At 49.7% G+C, this 24,820-nt stretch overlaps 1 protein-coding gene across 1 annotated transcript in view; it reads left to right on the top strand.

Moving 5' to 3' along the window:
- LOC144766986 (glutathione S-transferase P 1-like) overlaps window positions 1-24,820 on the top strand; it is an 84,296-nt gene that overhangs the window by 37,074 nt on the left and 22,402 nt on the right. Inside the window, exon 3 of the mRNA XM_078650653.1 lies at window positions 23,067-23,179. Coding sequence (XP_078506779.1) covers window positions 23,067-23,179 — 113 coding nt within the window. The remainder of the gene's footprint in view (window positions 1-23,066; window positions 23,180-24,820) is intronic.

Below are 24,820 nucleotides of genomic sequence, written 5' to 3'. Positions count from 1 at the left end.
CACGTGGGTAAACCCAATGTCAAATGTATTGTGCTTTTGGCATGAAATCAGCATATAAAGTGGCATGGCAGGCCAGTGTCGTGAAGGACAGGCGGTCCGCGATCTGTCCCTCCCACTCACACACTCTCACTCCGCACTGCTACACGATGGACAGGTACCAGCCCGGTCCGTACGGAGCACTCGCACACTAACGCGGTGCTGATGGTACCCAGCATGTCAATGGATAACACCCTGCAGACTCGGTGGCCCCTGTCTCCCTCCACCCTCAGGTTCACCCCGATTGTCCTATATCCCCGGATGGAAGATAACCAACCCTGTCCTGTCCACTCTCTATGGTCATTGAGTAAATCTACAGATATGTCCTGGTCCACTCTCTGTGGTCATTGAGTAAATCTACAGTTATGTCCTGGTCCCCTCTCTATGGTCATTGATTAAATCTACAGTAATGTCCTGGTCCGCTCTCTATGGTCATTGAGTAAATCTACAGTTATGTCCTGGTCCGCTCTCTATGGTCATTGAGTAAATCTACAGTTATGTCCTGGTCCGCTCTCTATGGTCATTGATTAAATCTACAGTAATGTCCTGGTCCGCTCTCTATGGTCATTGAGTAAATCTACAGTTATGTCCTGGTCCACTCTCTATGGTCATTGAGTAAATCTACAGTTATGTCCTGGTCCCCTCTCTATGGTCATTGATTAAATCTACAGGTATGTCCTGGTCCGCTCTCTATGGTCATTGAGTAAATCTACATTTATGTCCTGGTGCGCTCTCCATGGTCATTGAGTAAATCTACAGGTATGTTCAAGTCCGCTCTCTATGGTCATTGAGTAAATCTACATTTATGTCCTGGTCCCCTCTCTATGGTCATTGAGTAAATCTACAGTTATGTCCTGGTCCCCTCTCTATGGTCATTGAGTAAATCTACATTTATGTCCTGGTCTGCTCTCAATGGTCATTGAGTAAATCTACATTTATGTCCTGGTCCGCTCTCTATGGTCATTGAGTAAATCTACATTTATATCCTGGTCCCCTCTCTATGGTCAGTGAGTAAATCTACATTCATGTCCTGGTCCGCTCTCTATGGTCATTGAGTAAATCTACATTTATGTCCTGGTCCCCTCTCTATGGTAATTGAGTAAATCTACAGTTATGTCCTGGTCCGCTCTCTATGGTCATTGAGTAAATCTACAGTTATGTCCTGGTCCCCTCTCTATGGTCATTGAGTAAATCTACATTTATATCCTGGTCCCCTCTCTATGGTCATTGAGTAAATCTACAGTTATGTCCTGGTCCGCTCTCTATGGTCATTGAGTAAATCTACAGTTATGTCCTGGTTCCCTCTCTATGGTCATTGAGTAAATCTACAGTTATCTCCTGGTCCGCTCTCTATGGTCATTGAGTAAATCTACAGTTATGTCCTGGTCCCCTCTCTATGGTCATTGAGTAAATCTACAGTTATGTCCTGGTCCCCTATCTATGGTCATTGAGTAAATCTACAGTTATGTCCTGGTCCGCTCTCTATGGTCATTGAGTAAATCTGCATTTATGTCCTGGTCCGCTCTCTATGGTCATTGAGTAAATCTACAGTTATGTCCTGGTCCGCTCTCTATGGTCATTGAGTAAATCTACAGTTATGTCCTGGTCCGCTCTCTATGGTCATTGAGTAAATCTACATTGATGTCCTGGTTCCCTCTCTATGGTCATTGAGTAAATCTTAAGTTATGTCCTGGTCCGCTCTCTATGGTCATTGAGTAAATCTACATTTATGTCCTGGTCCGCTCTCTATGGTCATTGAGTAAATCTACAGTTATGTCCTGGTCCGCTCTCTATGGTCATTGAGTAAATCTACAGTTATGTCCTGGTCCGCTCTCTATGGTCATTGAGTAAATCTACATTTATGTCCTGGTCCCCTCTCTATGGTCATTGAGTAAATCTACAGTTATGTCCTGGTCCGCTCTCTATGTTCATTGAGTAAATCTACAGTTATGTCCTGGTCCCCTCTCTATGGTCATTGAGTAAATCTACATTCATGTCCTGGTCCCCTCTCTATGGTCATTGAGTAAATCTACAGTTATGTCCTGGTCCCCTCTCTATGGTCATTGAGTAAATCTACATTTATGTCCTGGTCCCCTCTCTATGTTCATTGAGTAAATCTACAGTTATGTCCTGGTCCGCTCTCTATGGTCATTGAGTAAATCTACAGTTATGTCCTGGTCCCCTCTCTATGGTCATTGAGTAAATCTACATTTATGTCCTGGTCCCCTCTCTATGGTCATTGAGTAAATCTACAGTTATGTCCTTCCCCGCTCTCTATGGTCATTGAGTAAATCTACATTTATGTCCTCGTCCCCTCTCTATGGTTATTGAGTAAATCTACAGTTATGCCCTGGTCCGCTCTCTATGGTCATTGAGTAAATCTACATTTATGTCCTGGTCCGCTCTCTATGGTCATTGAGTAAATCTACATTTATGTCCTGGTCCCCTCTCTATGGTCATTGAGTAAATCTACAGTTATGTCCTGGTCGCTCTCTATGGTCATTGAGTAAATCTACATTTATGTCCTGGTCCCCTCTCTATGGTCATTGAGTGAATCTACAGTTATGTCCTGGTCCCCTCGCTATGGTCATTGAGTAAATCTACATTTATGTCCTGCTCCGCTCTCTATGGTCATTGAGTAAATCTACATTTATGTCCTGGTCCCCTCTCTATGGTCATTGAGTAAATCTACAGTTATGTCCTGGTGCGCTCTCTATGGTCATTGAGTAAATCTACATTTATGTCCTGGTCCCCTCTCTAAGGTCATTGAGTAAATCTACAGTTATGTCCTGGTCCCCTCTCTATGGTCATTGAGTAAATCTACATTTATGTCCTGGTCCGCTCTCTAAGGTCATTGAGTAAATCTACATTTATGTCCTGGTCCCCTCTCTATGGTCATTGAGTAAATCTACAGTTATGTCCTGGTCCGCTCTCTATGGTCATTGAGTAAATCTACAGTTATGTCCTGGTCCGCTCTCTATGGTCATTGAGTAAATCTACATTTATGTCCTGGTCCCCTCTCTATGGTCATTGAGTAAATCTACAGTTATGTCCTGGTCCGCTCTCTATGGTCATTGAGTAAATCTACAGTTATGTCCTGGTCCCCTCTCTATGGTCATTGAGTAAATCTACAGGTATGTCCTGGTCCCCTCTCTATGGTCATTGAGTAAATCTACAGTTATGTCCTGGTCCGCTCTCTATGGTCATTGAGTAAATCTACAGTTATGTCCTGGTCCCCTCTCTATGGTCATTGAGTAAATCTACATTTATGTCCTGGTCCGCTCTCTATGGTCATTGAGTAAATCTACATTTATGTCCTGGTCCGCTCTCTATGGTCATTGAGTAAATCTACAGTTATGTCCTGGTCCCCTCTCTATGGTCATTGAGTAAATCTACATTTATGTCCTGGTCCGCTCTCTATGGTCATTGAGTAAATCTACATTTATGCCCTGGTCCCCTCTCTATGGTCATTGAGTAAATCTACATTTATGTCCTGGTCCCCTCTCTATGGTCATTGAGTAAATCTACAGTTATGTCCTGGTCCGCTCTCTATGGTCATTGAGTAAATCTACATTTATGTCCTGGTCCCCTCACTGTGGTCATTGAGTAAATCTACAGTTATGTCCTGGTCCGCTCTCTATGGTCATTGAGTAAATCTACATTTTTGTCCTGGTCCGCTCTCTGTGGTCATTGAGTAAATCTACATTTATGTCCTGGTCCCCTCTCTATGGTCATTGAGTAAATCTACATTTATGTCCTGGTCCCCTCTCTATGGTCATTGAGTAAATCTACAGTTATGTCCTGGTCCGCTCTCTATGGTCATTGAGTAAATCTACATTTATGTCCTGGTCCCCTCTCTATGGTCATTGAGTAAATCTACAGTTATGTCCTGGTCCGCTCTCTATGGTCATTGAGTAAATCTACAGTTATGTCCTGGTCCGCTCTCTATGGTCATTGAGTAAATCTACATTTATGTCCTGGTCCCCTCTCTATGGTCATTGAGTAAATCTACAGTTATGTCCTGGTCCGCTCTCTATGGTCATTGAGTAAATCTACAGTTATGTCCTGGTCCCCTCTCTATGGTCATTGAGTAAATCTACAGGTATGTCCTGGTCCCCTCTCTATGGTCATTGAGTAAATCTACAGTTATGTCCTGGTCCGCTCTCTATGGTCATTGAGTAAATCTACAGTTATGTCCTGGTCCCCTCTCTATGGTCATTGAGTAAATCTACATTTATGTCCTGGTCCGCTCTCTATGGTCATTGAGTAAATCTACATTTATGTCCTGGTCCGCTCTCTATGGTCATTGAGTAAATCTACAGTTATGTCCTGGTCCCGTCTCTATGGTCATTGAGTAAATCTACATTTATGTCCTGGTCCGCTCTCTATGGTCATTGAGTAAATCTACATTTATGTCCTGGTCCCCTCTCTATGGTCATTGAGTAAATCTACATTTATGTCCTGGTCCCCTCTCTATGGTCATTGAGTAAATCTACAGTTATGTCCTGGTCCGCTCTCCATGGTCATTGAGTAAATCTACATTTATGTCCTGGTCCCCTCTCTGTGGTCATTGAGTAAATCTACAGTTATGTCCTGGTCCGCTCTCTATGGTCATTGAGTAAATCTACATTTTTGTCCTGGTCCGCTCTCTGTGGTCATTGAGTAAATCTACATTTATGTCCTGGTCCCCTCTCTATGGTCATTGAGTAAATCTACATTTATGTCCTGGTCCCCTCTCTATGGTCATTGAGTAAATCTACAGTTATGTCCTGGTCCGCTCTCTATGGTCATTGAGTAAATTTACATTTATGTCCTGGTCCGCTCTCTATGGTCATTGAGTAAATCTACAGTTATGTCCTGGTCCGCTCTCTATGGTCATTGAGTAAATCTACAGTTATGTCCTTGTCCGCTCTCTATGGTCATTGAGTAAATCTACATTTATGTCCTGGTCCCCTCTCTATGGTCATTGAGTAAATCTACAGTTATGTCCTGGTCCGCTCTCTATGGTCATTGAGTAAATCTACATTTATGGCCTGGTCCGCTCTCTATGGTCATTGAGTAAATCTACATTTATGGCCTGGTCCCCTCTCTATGGCCATTGAGTAAATCTACAGTTATGTCCTGGTCCGCTCTCTATGGTCATTGAGTAAATCTACATTTATGTCCTGGTCCGCTCTCTACGGTCATTGAGTAAATCTACATTCATGTCCTGGAGTAAATCCAAAGCTTTTTCCAGTTCCGCTGTCTATGACCTTTGAGCAAATCTACAGGTATGTCCTGATCTGCCCTATATTGTCATTGAGTTAAACTGCAGCTAAGTCATACCCTCACCAACCAAGAAAAAAAGCAAAGGTAAACATCAACATTTCTACATGGTTCCCAATGCTGGGGCTGAGGGTGTTTCTAAGTACTAATTACTTAAAATCATATAAATCAGCAATTAGTTGGTTTGTGAGTTGAAACAGCTCAGTTTGATGTGCTGAGTTCAGACTTCCAAAGTCAAGGTGCATTGCTTGAGACACAGATGTGTATAAACTCCTTAGGAAGCCTAGTTCCATGGAGAATATGTTATCATGTCAGATAAAGCATCTGTAAGTATGAGCAGGCCTGCGGTAGTGAGAGTATAACAATGTGGTGTATATATAAAGCAAAAGAAACCATGTGGACTATAGAAGTATGGATGCCTCTAAAGTACTACTCTTGGAAGGAAATGTATTCCACCACTTGAGCCAAAAGCTAGGAAAGGTGCCCAAAAATTCAGGAAATCCGTACTCCAGATCCCTTAAGCTACTGCACAAAAACCCTGCTCGAAGCTGACTGCGGTCGAAGACTCCTAATGCCAAAGTGTCAAAGAACAAGAAGAAAGCAATGCTCTACCCAGCCAAAAGGAATTCTGTCAAAACCAACCATCTGGTGTACGTGTCTAGATGAGCAGCCATCTTGTGGATGCTCTTTACATGAGCTGCCAGCCTGTGGATGGGTTTACATGAGCTGCCATCTTGTGTAATAGGTTACGTGAGCAGCCATATTGCTGATAAGTTTACCAGAGCAGCCATCTTGAGGATGAGTTTACCCGAGCAGCCATATTACTGATAAGTTTACCAGAGCAGCCATCTTGAGGATGAGTTTACCCGAGCAGCCATATTACTGATAAGTTTACCAGAGCAGCCATCTTGAGGATGAGTTTACCCGAGCAGCCATATTGCTGATGAGTTTACCAGAGCAGCCATCTTGAGGATGAGTTTACCCGAGCAGCCATATTGCTGATAAATTTACCCAAGCAGCCATCTTGAGGATGAGTTTACGCGAGCAGCCATATTGCTGATGAGTTTACCAGAGCAGCCATCTTGAGGATGAGTTTACCCGAGCAGCCATATTGCTGATAAATTTACCCAAGCAGCCATCTTGAGGATGAGTTTACCCGAGCAGCCATATAGTTTACCCGAGCAGCCATATTGCTGATAAGTTTACCAGAGCAGCCATCTTGAGGATGAGTTTACCCGAGCAGCCATATTGCTGATAAGTTTACCAGAGCAGCCATCTTGAGGATGAGTTTACCCAAGCAGCCATATTGCTGATAAATTTACCCGAGCAGCCATATTGCTGATAAATTTACCCGAGCAGCCATATTGCTGATAAGTTTACCCGAGCAGCCATATTGCTGATAAGTTTACCAGAGCAGCCATCTTGAGGATGAGTTCATGTGAGCAGCTTTTTTGAGGATGCGTTTACCTGAGCAGCCATTTTGCAGGTGAGTTTACGTGAACCGCCACCTTGCAGATGAATGTGCATGAGCAGCCATCTTGTGGTTGAGTTTGCATGAGCATTGGCACACAGCTGCCTTTTTACTCTTGGCGCAAGGCAGAGAAGAGCGATGTGCGGTATTCTTGTAAATACGGCACATCCCTGTGGAGACCCAGACCCAGGGGATGGGGTTCTGATTATTTCAGTCATCCAGCAACAAGCTCATACTATCAACATGAGGGATAAGCTCACCCAGAACCATCTTCGCCCGCCGTGCTCTTGTATATTCATGACCTCAGGCTACCCCATCTCCTTTAGGCTCTGGGGGGCATATTCACAAAGGAATAATGCAGCCTGGCTCTAAAAGCAATTTAGAGGTGCTGTGCTTTGTCATTTAAAAAATGCAGGGGATGTACAGTTTTCAAAAGAATGCGGCTCACCCCTGTGTCTTCCCTTGCCCCGGTGCTAAAAAGCTGCCAGTGCCCAAGCAGACCCCCTGGCGCCATGGTGCAAGGGTGCCTGCATTACAGGGATGAATATTTAGGTACAGGAAGGGAAACTTTCCTTCACATAAACAATCATTAAAGGCGATTTGGTCTTTCAATGTGTGCTGCAGAATGCGGCACACATAGAAAGATATAAAAAAGAAGGCGAAATAAAAGTATTTCTTCTTGTTGTGCCACTCTAACACCTATTTTATTCTTTCCTTTTCGAGTTTCCATGTGTGCTGCGCTGTACTGCACACATAGAAAGTAGGAAAAGGTTTTAAAGTTGTCTAGCCACAGTATTTTTACTGGAAGGGTACTCTTCCTGTACAAAAACTAGGCTACACTCAGACACATAGCTTACAACTATGGCATTAAAGTGTGTGCCTGCAACACAGCAGCTCACATCAGCGCTAGTGCTAGGGAGAGGGGAGGAGAGAGCCATATCTGGCTGTTCGATCAGTAGCGCCCCCCCCCCCCCCCCAGCGCCTTGAGACCCTTGTGTGTATGTAGTGCGCTGTACAAATGATTGATTGATTGATATCTCTGTAAATTACCCTCTCAACTGTGGTGTCCCGCAAGGCTCTGCCCTGAGCCCCACGTTGTTTAACGTGTATGTCCGCCCCCTGACCCTCCTGGCTAGAGAGGGAGACATTAAAATGGTATCCTATGCGGACGATACCCAGCTGGTATTTAGCTTCTCGAGCAACCCTGCTCTGGACCAAGCAAAATTCCGTGCTGATGTTCTTGCCATCGCAGACTGGATGGCAAAAAACTACCTACAGCTTAACTCTGCAAAAACGGAGCTACTCTTGGTCAGTCGAGACACCGACAAATGGGACCTCCAATGGTGGCCTACGACCCTGGGCATCCCTCCCACACCGAAGAACTCAATTAAAGACCTAGGGATACTAATCAATTCCACCCTCTCTTTCGAGCCCCACGCAAAAAAGTGGCTGGCACCTGCTTTTGGTCTTCTACAGGGCTTAAAGCACATTCTGGGATTTTTTGACTCTGCCACCCGCCAACGGATAGTCAAATCAGCTGTCCAGTCACGACTGGACTATTGCAACGGTCAACTGCTTGGCGTTAACAAAACAGTCACTGCGAGACTCCAACAGGTACAGAACGCAGCTGCTCGTAGCTTGTTTGCCATCCCTAGGAAATGCCACACCTCTAACCTCCTTCGGCGTCTGCACTGGTGGCCAATCAAACAAAGAGTCCAGTTCAAAACTCTCTGCACCACGCACAAGATCATACATGGCCTGGGCCCCCAGATCCTACAGGGCCTCTGCACTCCGTGCATGCCGCTGCGCACTCTACGCTCCACTGATCAACATCTGTTGTGCATCCCACGGGTTCGCCGAGACAGAGCCGGGGGCCGCTCTTTTAAATATCAGGCCCTTGCACTATGGAACTCCATCCCTCTGACCGCCCACTGCACCCCGGATCACCTCGCCTTCATGAAACTGATTAAAACCTGGCTGTTTGCTTCCATCTAGCTTCACCTCCTTCACCACCGGTCCGCTAGCGCTGGGACGCCCTGTTTCTGGGGCAGCCATGCCCTCTATAAATGTTATGTTATGTTATGTTAAAATTTTATTTATATAGCGCACGGCTACTCAACAAGAGTGTCCCGGCGCTTTCAAAGAGCAACTCAGCAGATAAAAAACATAACAGTCAACAGACAAACGGAAAAGGTAAAACAAAAAAGAACAGTCTACAGATTAAAAAGCCATGTTTTCAGGGTTTTCCTGAACAGGAGCAAACTAGGAATGCTGCGTAGAGCGAAGGGCAAAGAGTTCCACAGCTGGGGGGCCTTAAAGCTGAAAGAACGACCCCCGATACGAGCCTTCCTCACACGGGGCACCACAGCCATGCACAGAGATTCCGACCGCAAGGAGCGGGCCGGACGGTAAAAGGCCAATCTGCGCTGTAGATACTTGCCTTATGCATCAGCGTAAGCGTTTTAAACATTATCCGCTTTCGGATAGGGAGCCAGTGAAGTGACTGAAGCACCCCGGATGTTCTTGCCCGCCTATGAAGGCCGTATATGGCGCAAGCCGCAGAGTTCTGCGCCACTTGCAGCCTTTGGATAAGATACTCCGGAAGCCCTAAATACAGAGCATTCGCGTAGTCCAGTCTAGATCCTATGAGAGCTTGGACAATGATCTTCCTATGCTCCTCTGTGAGCAGGGGTAGGAACTTCCGGAGCATCTTAAGGATGCCAAAGCAGGTGCCCGTCAGACCAAGAATGTGCGATCTGAACGAGAGGTCATTATCGACCTTGACACCCAGATTTTTGGCAGCCACAGATGGCTGGGCGGGGGGGCACATATCAACCGGCCACCAGTCACGCCATTCCGGTTCCGAAGCACACCCAAATAGCAGGACCTCAGATTTACTAGAGTTGGCCTTAAGACCATTCTGCTGAAACCAGTCAAAGACCTTCTTCAGACATCCCTGGATACTCTCCCCGTCAAATGACTGATCTTTCCCGCAGGTGAAGAGAAGCTGCGTATCGTCCGCATAGGACACGATCTGGGCCCCCGAAGTCTCCACGAGTGCCGCCAGAGGGGTCATAAAGATGTTAAAAAGGGTCAGGCTCAACACCGAGCCCTGTGGGACCCCGACTCCCAGTGGTGGCATCTCAGCGGAGCTCGAGGAGGCCCAGACCGTTTGTCGACGGTCCTCCAAAAACGATGTAAACCAATTGAACACCGTCCCCCTCAGACCGATGTCATAAAGTCTGGTGAGTAGAGCCTCATGGGGGACGGTGTCGAAGGCCGCCGACAGGTCCAACATGACCAACACAGCCTTCCCCCCTGCATCCAGAGTCTCGCGGATGATCTCTGACACCTCGAGGAGTGCCGTCTCCGTACTCAGGTTGGGCCGAAAGCTGGATTGCGAGGGATGCAGCAGATCGTTAGACTCCAGGAAACCCGAGAGCACGCCATGCACGTGCTTCTCCGTAAGCTTCGCGAGAGCCGGCAAAAGAGAGATAGGCCGGTATTTGGCCGGAACCCCAGGATCCAATCCCGGCTTTTTGAGGAGGGGGATCACCATCGCCCTTTTCCAGGACAGAGGGAGCCGACCCTCTCTCAAAGATGAATTCAGGAGAGGATTCACCAAGGGGTTCATTAACGGTGCCATCCTGGCCAGAAATTTGGCCGGGCAGGGATCGAGTGGCGACCCGGACTTGAGCGAGGCCAGAAGTGCAAGAGAGGCATCTGGGGAGACCGGCGGAAACTCAGCCAGAAGTACCTCTGGCGTAACCGATGGAGCACGTCCCCCCCCGATGCCCACAGCTCCAGCCACAAACTCAGCAGTGAAGGAGGCCTGGATCATTCTGATTTTATCGGTGAAGAACCTAGCCAGGTCAGTGACCCAGGTCTCAGATGAAACTGCTTGCTGAAGATTGGACCTAGGGGCTGTGAACTCCCTGACCACGGTGAAGATCTCCTTGCAGGAGTTGGCGGCCGCCTCGATCCTCCTGGCGAAATACTCTTTTTTTGCGCAGAGAATGTTACAATGGTACGCTTTAATCGCCAACCTATAAGTAAGTCTGGCCTCCGCGTCGTACTGAGAGCGCCACGCCCTCTCCGCAACCTTACACAAGCTGCGTTCACTGCGCAGCGCCCCCAACATATGAAGAACATTCACTTGGATCATAATAAGCCAGCAGGAGATGACTCACTCCTGGGGCACCATAAGCGCTTCTCTCAATTCCTCATCCTCCAAGGCACCCATTATAGGAATAAGTCAAGGGTGCAAATGACCAGGGAGCGATAGATCAGGGAAACTCCACCCTGTCCCAGAGGAGTGGGATCTCCATGGGGCTAAATGTAGGGGACCTCCATTAGAGCTGGTTGATGATAAGACAAGGCATGATGAATCAGCAGAAAGCGGAAGAACTAGGAGTGGTTTAGGTGCTAATTGGCCTGTAACTCGGAAGGGGCGTTTAGTAGAACTCTGACATCCATCACCTCGATGAGAAATGCCAATCGAATCCCATCAGTGAGATCAGGAGTGATTCGTTTTGGAGTACGAACGCCATTCCGTAAAGAACTAGCATAGCCAGTGCTCGAGGCCGGACACAACGGGCTGATGTAGAAAGAGGACTACATAGTCAGCGTATACCGCAATGCGGTCCTCCTCCATGTCTGTCTTCTGCCAGAAGCCCTGTATCAGCGCATTGCAATGGACCCACATTGCCAGGGGATCTGTCGCTAGGGCAAACAGGAGAATGACCCTGGTGAATCGGGAACACAGGGGAGAGGGACCCGTTCACCCGGATCCTAGTCAGGGCCGGACTGGCTACCGGGCGTTTTGGAATGCTTCTGAGCTGGGGCCTGATTTCGTTGATGGGGACCCGCGTGTACTGAACGAAATTCGTTTGCTTTAATTATTCCGAAGCACACGCAGGTCTCCATCAATGAAATTCTGGTGGGGTTTTTTCAGTTTTTTCAATACCTTAAAAAAACTGTGTTTATCAGTGGTCACACATTTTCGCACCATTAAAAACAACAGAAACAGTGTTTTTCCGGTGTTTATGGAAATTTTATTTAATTTTAATTATTGCTTGCTTTCTCCACTGATAGTGCATGTGTATAGGTAGCGTGTGAACAGGGTATATGAGGACCAAATACATATTACTGCACTGTTGGACTTGGCCCTTCTGGCAGGTTCACCCCTGAACTTTTTGCTTTTGGTATGTTACCTGGTGATAGTGATTTTTGGTTTCTGCGCACTTTACCACTGTGTCCCAGTGTAAAGTGCGTGCGTGTGGTGAGGTTGGCCTGCCCTCCCATAGGAATGCATGGGGAATGTATGTGTCCTTAGTAGTTCCTGATGCGGGGGGAGTGCAGGTGCGAGTTTGGTATGTGCGGACTCATGTGATTGAATGCTGCGCGATGATGTGTGCGGCGTGAATGTGTCTTGTGTGGAAGTGCCACTTCTAGAAGTTGGTGTACCTGTGCAGTGAATGTGCTGGCTTATGATTGGCTGTGACTGGCTGGTGTGCCAGGCTCCAGGAGTCAGGATGGGTCTGCCCCGGTGGTGAATGGGAGATCTGCATGTGTAATGTGAGGGAGGGGTACACCTGGGACCTGAATAGGGCTGGGCTTTCCCCACACAATGCTGGCTCCGCCCCCTGTGGTGCGTCTAATTTCCCTAGCCTGGCCAGTGAATAGGAAGGGTGGCTGAGCACATCACAGTGCTCCAAAACCAGCTGCGTTTTCTCCCCACCCTGCACCTAAGGACAAAGGATTTACCTGTATAAAAAGGGGCTGTGTCCCCTTGCCAAATGTTCTCTTGCTGATCCTAATTTGGAGGGGGCCTGCTGCTGCTGGGTGCCAGGAGGACCGCCACTGGGACTGCCTCCCTGCCTGGAGGGCCCTGTGAGCTGGCACCTGGGCCCAGCCTTGCCCCCCCTGCCTTCCTACAGAACTTTGCCCTGGACTTTTGTGCATCAAGCGCCTAGGAGCGCTACTTTCCTGAGTGCTGGGAGCACTCCTACTCTTATCTGCAGCCCGGAGCTGCTTTCGCCGTCCTCGAGGGATTCCCCGGCGTGGTGATCCCCCTTTGTGCCTCTTGCTGAAAGCAGGTGCCCACCCTGCATATGACCCCGCGTTGGGCCGCTTTTGTTTCGCGGCTGCCACGCCGCATTTTGCCAATTACAGCGTGGGTGCCCACCCCGCTCATTGCCGTGTTGTCTTTTGTCCTAGACCGGGAACCTACCCCGGATTGCCCTGAAATCATCACCGCCGTTGGCCCGAGACCGAAATAGTACCTCGAGGGTCGGTACCTTTTTCCCGCCGGCCCCCGATTGCCCGGAGTGCTGCCAAGAAGCCACTGCCGGCCCGACCAGGAAGCCAGGCGGCCTTGCCTGGTTGTGGGCGGGCTGACCGGAAGTTGACTGAGCCGCCCAATCACAGCGCGGCTGCTGCGGAAGGGGCAAGTCTGTTGTGGAGCGTGGTGAGACTCCCGTGTTGCGGGAAGAAGCCCGGTGGTGCCGCATGAGGAGCCTCCCAGCCTCTGTCTCTGCCGCCAGCAGGAGGAGACCGAAGGAGCGAGAAAGCAGAGCCTGAGGTTCGGCGGGAGGCTACCCTGCCTTCCGCCAGAAGGAGACCGGAGTGGGAAGAAAGTGAAGAGTCTGATCAGGAGAGCCTGGTAAGTGGGGGCTCGTTGCAGAGGGGTGAGGAATGCGAAGGGGCACGTTGCTAGTGCCGCCCCCCTGTTTCCTGACCGTCTCCCTGCGTAGAGGGCCACATTCGTTTTGTTGGCAGTCCCAGGCCATAGTTAAAGCCTACGAAGGCTCCGGGGCATATTTTTGTTCTTGAGTCCCCCAGAGGGGGGGGCTCCAACCAGGCGGCAAGTTGCTTCTCGAGCCCAGAGAGGCTCAGGGGCATTAGTAATTTGAGCCGCAGAGGCTCTTGGCGGCATATTTTTACTACGAGCCTGGAGAGGCTCCAAAGGGGGCATTTTCCTTTAGTAGTAGAGTGGCCCCGGAAGGCAGCGGGCCACTCCCCCTTTGCCCCACAGTTGTTCTTGAGCCCAGCGAGGCTCACGGGGCCACGAGTGTTTTGTGTCCAGAGCCCACGAGGCTCCACCGTATGGATCCCATTGTTTCTACAGCTGCCCAGCACTTAGTGGGCAGCTGCTCCGTTGAGGCCCCCTGACATTTGGGACACAGGGCTTCCTAGCCCCAGAGAGGCCAGTTGGCCTGGGGACAGTTTATGAGTTCATTCCTATGTGATTTCTGCGCAATTGTTCTGTGCTGCACCTCTGAATGTGTTTGTATGCGTCATGTGCTTTTCCCTACACCTCTGAATGTTGTGATGCATCATGTGTAATATTCTTATGCCTATACCCCTAAACGTATAGTGATACTTAGGTGGTTGTTCTTTCTAGTACAGGGGTTGCTAGTGAGGTCCTGGTTCCCTGCGTAATATTCTCCTAAGGTGGTTAGGGTTGCGTAGGTGGCACTTACCTGTTACCAGTGGTTACTGGTTGTGTGCTTTATTTTCTATTTAGTTCTACAATTGTTCTATGTGCTAAGGGTTATCCCTACAAAGTGCTAATTCTACCAAGTGCTAGTTCTAAAAGTGTTTATTCCTGACAGTGGCGCCCGTGGCCCTGTCCCATGCACATACAGCCTGGTTCATGTACGGGCCGTTTTGCGTGTCCCTAATAGCGATTAATAGCGACTCGCTATTGAGGAAACGCAAAACGGCATTCATGTACTTTTCGGGGAAAAAATAGCGACTCGCACGCGGGCGCTAAATCCGTTAGCGACCAACTAAAACGCAGAAAAATCGCTATTCCCGGCTACCTGCGTCGGGATTGCGACTCGCAATCCCGTGCGATCGGGAATGCGACTCGCAATCCCGTGCGATCGGGAATGCGACTCGCATTCTCGCGCGATCGGGAAAACGGGAAGTCGCTTTCCGAGCACAGTGATGACATCACAACCAGGAAGCAGGCAGTTCCCACCCCCAAACACCACAGCGAGGCAAACCTCCGAGGGAGCAAGTCGGAAAGCAGACGCTAAACCAGCGATAGCGACTTCTCAACCGACTGAAATAGCGACATATCTGCTGCCATGTCTGAGGAACCTGTCCCTGGCCCCAGCAACAGCGCAGGACGAAAGCGAAAGCTCAAGTTCTCAGAGCAGGAGCTCGAGAACCTTATTGAAGGGGTGGTGGCCAACCATGACCGGCTCTTCGGGACCAACTCCAGAAAGGTCCCAGAGCAAGACAAGCGGAGGATCTGGCTGGGAATAGCCTCCAGCGTGAACTCGGTGGGTGTGGCCGATAGGTCATTGGAGGAGCTTAAGAAGCGATGGTACGACCTCCGAGGTCGTGCCAAGGAGAGGGTGGCGGAGCGCCTTGGAGAGGCATCGGGCACTGGAGGTGGCGGACCGACAGTCCCACCCAACACACCCTTGGAGGACCAGGTCGAGGACACCCTTGAGAGGGAGGCGTGCGTTGGCGTGACCCCTCTGGACTCCTCCCGCCCCACCCAAGACACCCAAGGTAAGTGGCATGCGACTGCGACCCTGTCCCCTATGACCGTCCCTGACCAAATAGGCTCACCTATTGGCCCTTAGTCATGCCTTTGTTGCGCATCAGGGAATGCCCTGAAGCATTGTGGGAGATGTAGTATGTCCACAATGTAGTAGTACCCCAATGCAGCCAGACAGGTCCCAAAGTACGCAAATCCACAGCCATCCAGGGAATGTCACCCAGCATGCATGTAACATCAGCACGTCTGCCAGTCACATGCAACTAATGAGTATCCACTTACCCTCACAGGTGGCGCAGAAAGCAGTGACGGCGAGAAGCTGCAGATAGATGAGGAGGCCCAGGAGGAGGATTCACAACCAGAAACCCAGGCACCAGCCCCTGCCGCTGCAACAACACCAGCAGCCAGGCCCCCCACCGTTGTGGCCCCTGCATCTGGCATCCCACCCGCAGCCAAGGCCAGGCCCCCCACCGTTGTGGCCTCTGCTCCTGCCATCCCACCCGCAGTCAAGGCCAGGCCCCCCACCGTTGATGCATCTGGATCTGCCATCCCACCCGCAGCCAAGGCCAGGCCCCCCACCTTTGCTGCATCTGGATCTGCCGTCCCACCCGCAGCCAGAGCCAGGCACCCCACTAATGTGCCCCCAGTCCCTGCCGCACCAGCAACGCCTGCTGCAACACCACCTGCAGCTGGTGCCAAGAGATCTGGGCCTGCGACAGCGGCAACACAGCGGGCAATCAGCAGGAGGGGCAATGGACATCGCTATGCCTGCATGAGCGTAGAGAGACGCATGCTCCGGATCCACCAGCGCCAGTCACAGCAGCAAGGTGCCATCCAGCTCCAGCTGCACAAAATTGGGCGCAATGTGGCGGGAGTTGGAGACCGCATGGACCGCATGACGGCGGCCATGGGCCGCATGACTGCAGCCATGGAGGAGAACACTGCTGCGCTGATCAAGCACCGCAGTGTAGCGAGCCGGCGCCACCACCAGCTGATGAGCCGGCTGTCCGCCTATAGCAGGTCGAATTATGTGGCAGCAAATGCCACCACCCAGTTGTCACGGCGCTCTCTCACACAGCAGCACCAACTAGTGCAGTGCTGTGAGGACATCATCAGGGTCCTGGAGCACCTAACCACCGCGGTAACGGCACTACACACACCTGCGCTACCGGCCACTGTAGGGGGCGACGATGCCAGTGAGAGTGCCTCCAGCGTGAGCAGCCAATCGGCCACACTGGTCCCGCCACCTAGGCGCAGCACCAGGGCAACGCCTGGTACAGGTGCCCAGGAAGAGGAAGAGCCTCAGAGGCGCTTGGGCATTACGCGCAGGAGGCGCCATTGACACTGTCTGCATAACACTGGCACAGGCTGACGCTAAGCCTGCCATGTACATGCACACTGCAGTATGAAGGAATACTGTTATTTGTAAATAGTTGGACTGATTACCTTTTTCTTGTGAATGAAACAAATATATTTATTTTGCTGCACACATTAGCCTTGTGTAATCATTACATTTTGCATGCAATTGTGATATGTGGGGTGGGGGAAGAGGGTGGGCTAGAAATTGTTCACTGTGATGTGGTTGCGACGTCTGTGGCCTTCAGCTGGGTTCTCCCCGCGTGCATGGTGCACATGTGCTGGTGGCCGGTCGTCCCCTTCAGATTCACTGCCTGAGATGTCAACAGGTATCCGGCGCTTGGTTGCAATGTTATGGAGCATTGCACAGACAGCCACAATGCGGCAGCACGCAGCAGGACTGTAATACATGGCCCCACCTGTCTTGTGCAGTATACGGAACCTGCTCTTGAGCAGGCCAAATGTCCTTTCTATACAGTTCCTTGTCCGGATGTGCGCAACATTGTAGCGCCGTTGCTGAGGTGTGGCAGGGTTGAGGTAAGGGGTCAGGAGGTATTCCCGTAGGGCGTAGCCACTGTCACCTGAATGAGAGGAGCAGATGTTGATTGCCTGTGCAGCGCAGTGACTTCATTGCAATGTGACATTGTCGACAAACTGTACTTACCAAGTAGGTGTCCTTCCCCAAACTCTCCTCTGAGCAGTCGTGTGTGGAGTCCACTGTGCCTGAAGATAAAGGAATCATGGGTACTCCCTGGGTACTGTGCGACAATGTCAGTGATGATGGTCTTGGCATTGCAGACCATCTGTATGTTGAGGGAGTGGTAGGACTTCCGGTTGCGGTACATATACTCCGTGGCAGCTGGTGGGCAGATGGCGACGTGGGTACAGTCTATGCAGCCAAGGACATGGGGAAAATGGGCAACATTATAAAATTGTAGTTTTGTCAGGTCCAAATCCTGTTGGCTCGTGGGAAATGTGATGTGGCGGTGGAGCTGGGTGAGCATGGCGTCAACGAAAGTGTGGAGGCAGCGTGACATGGTGGGCAGGGATATCCCCCCAGCAGCCGCTACTATGCCCTGGAAACTGCCGGAGGCCAGGAGGTGCAGGCTGCACAATACCTGCACATGTGTAGGCACAGAATTGTTTCGCCTTGTTGGGTGCTGCATGAGGGGGTCAAGTTCTTGTATCAGCCAGGTGATCATTTCCCCATTCAGCCTGTATTTAGCATATATCTGTTCTCTGGTTTGGCCCAGCAAGGTGACCCGCTGCCGGTAAATCCTTTCCTGCCTCATGCGTCTCCTCCGTGCTGCTCGCTGTAGCCTTCGCCGCCTCACCACCATGTACATTCCTGGCATTGTGGAACGCCTAATGCTGCTGCTGAATGTCCTTATGTGTGATTGGTCAGGCCTGGACCTGTTGGTGATTGGCCAACTGTTTTTCAAATTTTACTTAATCATGGCTTTTATGGTTACCACCTGCTTTGAGTTGTCCTTAATTTGCGCCGCGCAAAATTGCGATTTTGGGGTTTTCCGCTATTGTATATTTTTCATGAATGCCGATTGAGAATAAATTGCGTTTCGCTATTCATTTCGCAGATTCCGTGGTTGGTCGCTATTTCCGTATCGCTAATGCGCGACTACCGGGACTCTGCGACTATTATAGCGTAATCGCTATTTTAATCGCTATTCTGTGTTTGCGAAATCGCTATTTTGTACTTGAATGCCGATTCCGTGTTTTGCACCCGCAATTGCATTTTCGCAGCCATTGCGGGCGCAATTTCGCTTCATGAATCAGGCTGTAAATCCCCTGTAAATTCTGCCCGTGCCTATGGCACATTGTAAAGTGTGTATTTATTATCTAATGTGTTTTGTACAATACAAAGGCTATTTTTATATATAACATTGTGTGGAGTTTCCTTTGTGGTGGGCCTTGGGTGTTGTTGCTGGGGCTGCGTGCGCAAACACTTAACTTACATAGCCTCCGGGATAAGCCTTACTGCTCGCGCCACATTGCCTAGAGGGTGAGCAGGGGTTATCTTTGGCGTGTAACTCCCTTGCCCTGACTAGAGTGGTGGTTTCTGCCTGGCTTTGGCGCAAGCCTCAGCCAACTGGAAATCCCTTTTCTAACATTGGTAGGCAGGGAAGGGATCCGGATTTGTGTTCGCGCTGTACCACAGCGGCAGCTGGCCGCACCAAAAAACTCTGCATTTTAGATGAATCACATTTTGGGGATTATTGTTTTAAAATTGTTCTAAAAGTAATTTCTTGGGAAATGTGTTTCTTGTGCACTGTGAGTTAGGTGTCACTAGCTCAGGGTGGTTTCTATCCCCTAAGTGCAGTTTCAATTTTCTGGATTCACCAGAGGGTGGGATCCAGTGGTAGCAGCGTAATTGTGTCCAGTACATTTGTTCCCCGCCCTGCTTCCAGAGTTTGGTACCTGTGTCACGTGTGGTCAGGTTGAGAAATCAGGGGTGGTAGAAACTGCCTTACCAGTCCGAGGGGGGGGTTGTGTGTGGATGAATGGAGTGTGGCACTAGGCAAGTGAGTGTGAGTTCCCTGGGATAGGGAGCTTGCTGAATTTTTGCAAATTGTGTACTCTTGCTTCAGCTCAGACTGTTAGGTCCCCTGTGTTGCACATGTCTGTGAGCATCCTGCCAAGATGGAATCTTCCTTTAACCTCTGTGGCCTGTTTAGGTACAGTATGCATGAGCTGGTACAATTTTGTGAGGAGAGAGACATCACAGTGAATGAGTCAGACACCCAGTCCAAGCTTAGGGATAACCTGATCCTATGGCAGAAGGATGACTGGTAACGTGAGCGCAGTGAGGAAAGGGTCCGGGCCTCACACCATGTGGGTGGTGGGTCTGTGGGGAGCCCTGAACAGTTGGAAGAGGAGGAAGAAGATGACAGGGAAGCAGGGGCCAGTCTGGAGCAACCAGACCAGTGGTGTAAATCGAAAGGTTCTTCGTCACAGAGGCCACTAGCCAACAGGCAAGCGACCGGACAGACGCGTCCAGCAGGAAAATGCAGAAGGGCCCCACACAGAACTCGTGGAGTGTGGAGGGCCGATCTTCGGTGCAGTTGGTGCTCGGGGCTGGAGCTTCTCAATCCCCAATGCACAACTTCGAGGGTGCTTCAGAAGTTGTAAGGAAAGCAATTAGCTGGCTTTTCAAGATGGCCGGTTCCACGTCTCTCGTCGCCTCCACGGGTCTCAGCTCTACTGTGACTGTGGATTGGGCTGTTGGAAGTGTAGAAGTCCGGGTCTTGTCAGGCTCTGTGCTCGGGCTCCGGCGGGAGAGTCGACAAAGCAAACCGTTGATCGCTTGATGTTGCCTGCTTGCACAGGGTGGTCACTCCTTGACCACAAGGGAGATTCTTCAGTCTTCTATCTCAAGTAGAACGTCGAAGGTCCAGAGTTTCGTTTCAAGTTTCAGTCAGGATAAATCTAAAGTCTTGGGACTCAGCTCCTACCTATATACCAAATTTAGGGGCTGGATTACCGCTAGGTCCCTCCTATGGGTGGGACCCAGGAAGGGGGTGGTTACACTCCTTTCCCTTTGTCCAGTTTCGCACCAGAGCTGGGGCTGGAGTGCCCCAGCACCGGTTTGAACTGGACTATGCATGGGACACCTTGTGTGCCCCAGGCAGTGTCTTATTTCATTCAGCCCTCCCTGCCCCAATACACTATGGCCTGTCTAGGGTGGTGCTAGCACCTCCCAACACAGGAAACCTATTGTCCAAGACTCCCTCGCTGGAAGGACTCCCAGCAGTAGGAGGTCAGACTTGTGTCTGTGGCAGCAGCATCAATTTTGTGATGCTGAGGCTCTGGTTAACTTTATCCGGGATTAGTAGGAACAACATGTCTTCTCCCTCTAGAATGGTGGAATGCTACCCCCATCAAAAGAACTGGTGAGGGGGTAGTATTCCAAAGCATATGACACCTTACACAACATGTTTTGATAAAGCCAAACCAAAGTTAGCATTTAACCGCGAGGTTCATAATGCACTTAAGAGTATATGGTATGACAATATCCTAGAACAGCTATAAGGACATGGTTCTGAAAGCTTCAGACAGGCTCAGCGCATGCTAGAGCCTCATCTCACATAAAACCAAGCACTCTGCCTCCAGGATTGTTAAGGCCTGCCATAGGAGTGACTTATAGGTCTATATGTGCCTAGATACAAGGTTAGATATAGAAATACTATATCTAAGCAAGGAGTGATTACACGACCTTGCCCCAGCTGAGTGATCAGCCAGTTGTGTCAGTTTGGATGGCCAGCCAGGGGTGGCAAAAGATATGCTGCAGCCCCTGGTAGGCCTTGGGTGCACCTATGCCCTGGGTACCTATGGTACACTGAACAGGGACTCATAAGAGTGACCCAATTCCCAATTGATGAGGTACCTAAAGTACATGGTGTGAATTTAGAGAGAGAACAGCAGGGCTGTGGGTCTGATTAGCAGGCTCACAGCCACATCTAAGGCGAAAACCAGTGAAGCAAAAAGCAAAAAAGTGGGGTGACCATAGGAAAGCAGACCCTACTCTCCTACAGGCTTGTCCTCGGTTGTGTAGGTCATTGTTTGTCAGGGTCAGCAGATTGAATTAGCATCCCTTGGGGGAAGGTCCTAGCTCTGAGGGCCACCAGGAAGTGTAACAGTGAGAGGTGTTGTTGCTGAAGACCACAACTTCTGTTTTGTCAGTGTTCAGTGTTGAGCTACAGGCAGTATCTCATATTCAAATGGTGACGCTCGCCATACACGTATGGAAGTTGGTTGTGGTGGTGGTGATCTAGAAGCTGAAACACAGTTTTGTGTGGTCATTTCTATGCTGCAAATGGGTGCAAATGCAATCTCCTGCCTGAAATATAGTGTTCCGTACCTGCTGTACTGAAAAATAAAGAAAACAACCATCAAGCAAAAACTCTGAAAGTCAAGAAACAACAACGGATATTCCTGAGGTGGTTTTGAGGGTAAACAACATATGCATTGTATGTTGCCATCGGGTGGCTAAAGAGCTTCTTATAAGTGCAAGTTTTATAATTCGGCTTATATGGCTTTGGTTATTCGTATCCACTCCACCCATGTACTTGTTGTAATCAAGTATACAGGTGGGCTTGTGAACTTTGGCCATCTGACCCCAAAATGTGATGGGGGAAGTGCTCTCATCGTGAATGGTAGGGAGCACGTACACATCACACCTATCAGAGAACTTGACTGTGAGCTCCAGTATTTCTACAGCTTCTCACAAACAAGCTCCTGCGGGAATCCTTTGTGGCGACAACAAACTGCACCCACAGGCCACAACGCAGCTTGGAACAGCTCACTAAACATGTACTCCTGGATAGACGTTGTTGCTGGACAAGATCTGATGCAATATTTTCAGTTACTCCTAGCACACTCCTACAGGTTTTAGAGCGTAGCCCTTCCCTGTACACACTCTCACCCTGCATAAATAGCACGGGGAGCTCTCACACTGTGTGGAAAGTGTGGCTCAATGGTTAGAGCGGCAGACCCTGATGCAGAGGTCTAGCCCGGGACCAGGGTTCAATTCCCGCCTCGGCGGGTCTTGGGCTCAATTTCCTCGGACCTGATAATTCTCGCCTCGGTGCCTATTCTAATCATGGAGTCCCACTCTGCAACTCTGGGCAATAGCTTGCTTAATCTCCACAACTGCCCCCACAATGCTAGGATGCCTGGCTTCACCTTGGGGGTGCCCAGGAGTGGGCACTTCACAAGGAAAAGCCAGGAAGGGTTCCACAGCAGTATTCGTACAAGCGCCGAGATACCCCAGCTGGGGTCGATTCGTGCGCTATACAAGTACACTACATTTACATTTACACAGCATGTACAACTTGCCGCCATAGCTCACATTGTACTACCTGAACTTCACCCGTCCACTGTACAGGATGAAGGACTCATCAATGGCTATATTCTTTTCAGGAAAATAAATCTCTGGAAACCTGGCAGACAATTGTTCAATGACAGGCTGAATTTTGAGCAACCTGTCATGGTCTGGATGGTCCTGGGGCAATAACGCAGAAATATCTTTGAAATGCAGTGTACGCTGCATTAACAAAAATGGATCTCGTCTCATGTACGGTGCGAAGATGGTTGTTACTCAAACTGTGCGAGTGGACCAGTAGAACCGAAAGCTTAGTTTGTGCACTTACCCCATTTTGAGCATAAGACCCAAACATGTCTCAAGTGAAGCGGGAGTCAACCTGAGTGCCCTAGAATGAGGCTTATTTTAACTTAAGACCAAAACTTAAGTTTAACTGAGACAAAATCGTAACTTTACTACTCCTAAATGCCCTTTGTGAATACCGAAAGTCGTAAAGCTAGGATTGTGTCTCAGATTACTTTTGTGATTCGGGCCCAGGGTGTTTGCGATTTCCTAACTCTACTGTATCTCCTTCCCTCCAGGTCGGACAGAGCACATGCGGTTCCTGCTGGCAGACCAAGGCTGTGAATGGAAGGAGGACAAAGTAACCGCTGAAGACTGGGTGTCTGGAAAGGCTGAGATCAGAAAGACAGCGGTGAGTCATTATGAGTAAAGATTTGCTTCCCATTACGCCTCTCGCTAAGGCGAGTCTTCATAGTAGGGTGAACCAGGGCCCAGCACCTATGACAGGTCCATTAGTATCTTACATGCCAGCTACTCACTGTCCACGCACTCTACGATGTCACCCGAGAAGATCCAGTGGTTGTTTCTGTGGCGTCCAAGGTCCTAAGGGCCTGATTCACAGAATGAACTTAAGACTCAATCCTAAACTTACTACTATTTTGGTATTCACAGAATGAACTTACTACTTTTGGTATTCACAGTGTTAAAAGTTAGGCTGCAAACGTCAACATTATCGGCGCCATCTTGCTCTTCTTGAACCCATTCGTGCACGTAAGCGGCAGCCATTTTGAGCACGATGGCCTCCCTGCCCCTCGCTGATAGCCAGCGCGTCTCTCTCTCTCTCTCAACCCCGCACCGACCACCCCCGCTCTCACATGCCTTGGGTCATAAACCCCTCCACAGCGCAGCTCCGCCTCGGGATCCGATCCTGTTCCCAGCGCGACACCTCCCTTCATTCCTTTCATGGTCCCAGGTCCTTTGGTACAAACCCCCCCTTTTTCCTGTGTGCCCGTTTGTCTTCCTCGTTCCCAGGCCGCCACCTGGCCCTGCGGATACTGTTTTATTGCCCCCCCCTCCCCGTACAGTAGGAAGCTCCCCCATTAAAGGACCCTCGAATTGATCAAAGCCCCCACCCCGTGAGATCCGATCAACCCCACACATCCCGTGAATCGGCGGAATGTCCAGCTGCGCGATAATCATCACCTGTTGTGACCGGGGTGGGGACTTCAACTGTAAATATGTATGGGAACGGGCCTGAAGGGGAGATTCCGAGGATGTCTTTTCATACTTCAAAGCATTGTAAGAATGTGTTACCTGCAATAAAGATCATAAACTTGTGTATAAGAGGCCAGGCCTCAGAGATGCAGTTAGAGCACCTCGTGACGATACTTGCTGTCCGAACTGATGTGTTCTCCTCCGGAGAGAATAAACCCTTGTTTCCTGCCTTCCCGTCTCCACCGCCTGCCTCTTCATTGATTAATATTCTGTGGGTTCAAGTGGCGACACCGCCGGGCAATACTTAAGGATCTTTGTTCATCAGTTGTCCGTGACCTTTTTTTACAATTGGCGTCCCAAACGTGGGGCCCATCAGTGACTCGTGGATCCAGTGGGAGAGGTCCTGACGACAGAGTGAACGACTGCAACGATCGGGAAGTGCACCTGTCCGATAGACCCTCGTCTGACAGCCGATCATCCGAACTTCACTGGTTCCGAACAGACCTCTCTCGAGTGATCTACGGTCCTGACTGGGAACCATCAGGAGTGCCGCGAGGATTACGAAGAAAAGAGGACGATCGGGCGCTGGATTCGGAAGACAAGAAACTGTCCATGCGGTCCGGGTAAGGTCGTGTAAACACGACGAATTGCGAAATGATTGCCTGATTGTTTAGAAAATACTAGTATTACTCTTTGTTGATTTATTTGGAGATTCGCTGTCTGCAAACGGAGAAACAACAGGCTCTCTCTTTGCAAGCAGTGGAGGATAGGTAATGCAGCCGCCGTGCCTATCTTTCTCCCCCACTGATTAATTATTTGAACCTGAACTATTGTTCAC

Source organism: Lissotriton helveticus, chromosome 1_1 (genome assembly GCF_964261635.1).
Source record: "Lissotriton helveticus chromosome 1_1, aLisHel1.1, whole genome shotgun sequence".
Taxonomy (NCBI): domain Eukaryota; kingdom Metazoa; phylum Chordata; class Amphibia; order Caudata; family Salamandridae; genus Lissotriton; species Lissotriton helveticus.
Note: the sequence above shows the minus strand (reverse complement) of the source record. Positions and strands in the feature narration are given on the sequence as shown.